The sequence below is a fragment of the Neopelma chrysocephalum genome, unplaced genomic scaffold (assembly GCF_003984885.1).
Source record: "Neopelma chrysocephalum unplaced genomic scaffold, ASM398488v2 Primary Assembly neopelma1_93288, whole genome shotgun sequence".
NCBI classification, from domain to species: domain Eukaryota; kingdom Metazoa; phylum Chordata; class Aves; order Passeriformes; family Pipridae; genus Neopelma; species Neopelma chrysocephalum.
The window spans coordinates 1-917 of NW_020922003.1; the positions used below are offsets into that span (position 1 = coordinate 1).

At 65.1% G+C, this 917-nt stretch overlaps 1 protein-coding gene across 1 annotated transcript; it reads right to left on the reverse strand.

Moving 5' to 3' along the window:
- Window positions 1–6: 6 nt before the first annotated feature.
- Window positions 7–769, reverse strand: LOC113980257 (adenylate cyclase type 6-like). The gene is made up of 2 exons (XM_027707493.1): window positions 646–769; window positions 7–563 (listed from the first exon to the last, which is right to left on the reverse strand). Exons 1-2 carry the CDS (start codon window positions 760–762, stop codon window positions 435–437), a joined length of 246 nt encoding a protein of 81 aa, XP_027563294.1. The 5' UTR covers window positions 763–769; the 3' UTR covers window positions 7–434.
- Between the last annotated feature and the right edge of the window lie 148 nt (window positions 770–917).

Here is a 917-nt window from a genome sequence, read left to right on the forward strand (position 1 = left end):
CCCCCCCCCGCAGGCGGCACTTCAATTTGGCACGTGGAGGGGGCTGGGGACACCCCCACCCTCAAACACCCCCCCAAAACCTTCCCTGGGTGGGGGGGGCCCCCATCTCCCCTCTTTGGCACATGGAGGGGTTTCAGCAAAGGAAAGGGGGGGGTGGGTTCACCCCACCCTGCCCCCTCCCCAAAATAAAACACCCCGCTGCAGGCCTGGGAAACACCCCCCCAAAAACACCACCTTGGGAAAGGGGGGGGGGGGAACAGAGGGGTCTCACCGCCCCCCCCCCCATCCAACCACCTCCCTTGTGTCCGTTTCTCGCTTTTTTTTTTTTTTTTTTTTTGTTAAATACGTGGATTTGGGGATTTTTTTTTTTCCCTTGCCTGGGGCCTGGAGGAGCCCCCCCGGGGGCGGTGAGGGGGGCACCACGGGGACCCCCCCTAACTGCCCCCAGGGCCGGCGTTGAGGAAGTAGGTGGTCATTTCCCCCTTGCCCTTGACCTTGACCAGCCCCCGGCACTCCAGCACGTAGCCCTTGGCCGCCAGCACCTGGTACAGGTCCGTCGTCACCTGGAGAGAAACACGAGGGTGAGGGGGTGTTGTGGGGGTCCCTGGGGGGTGGTTTTGTCCCCCTCCCGCCCCCCCAGCTGACCTGGATGCGGTCGGGGACCCCCGTGCTGTCCATGCGGCTCGAGACGTTGACGGTGTTGCCCCAAATGTCGTATTGGGGCTTGCGGGCCCCGATGACCCCCGCGACCACCGGGCCCATGTTCAGGCCTGGGGAGGGAGGGGGGACATGGAGGAGGGTCAGGGGACACCCCCCACACACACCCAGGGGGATGGGGAGGGAGGGAGGGGGAAAGGGGGTGGGCGAAGGGAAAGGAGGGATGAGAAGGGGAAGGATGGGGAGAGGGGGGAAAGGGG

Coding starts and splice junctions, on each gene's coding strand:
- LOC113980257 (XM_027707493.1), bottom strand. CDS start 762: ATGGGCCCGGTGGTCGCGGGGGTCATCGGGGCCCGCAAGCCCCAATAC. Junction 564..645: donor GGGTCCCCGACCGCATCCAG/GTCAGCTGGGGG, acceptor GTTTCTCTCCAG/GTGACGACGGACCTGTACCA.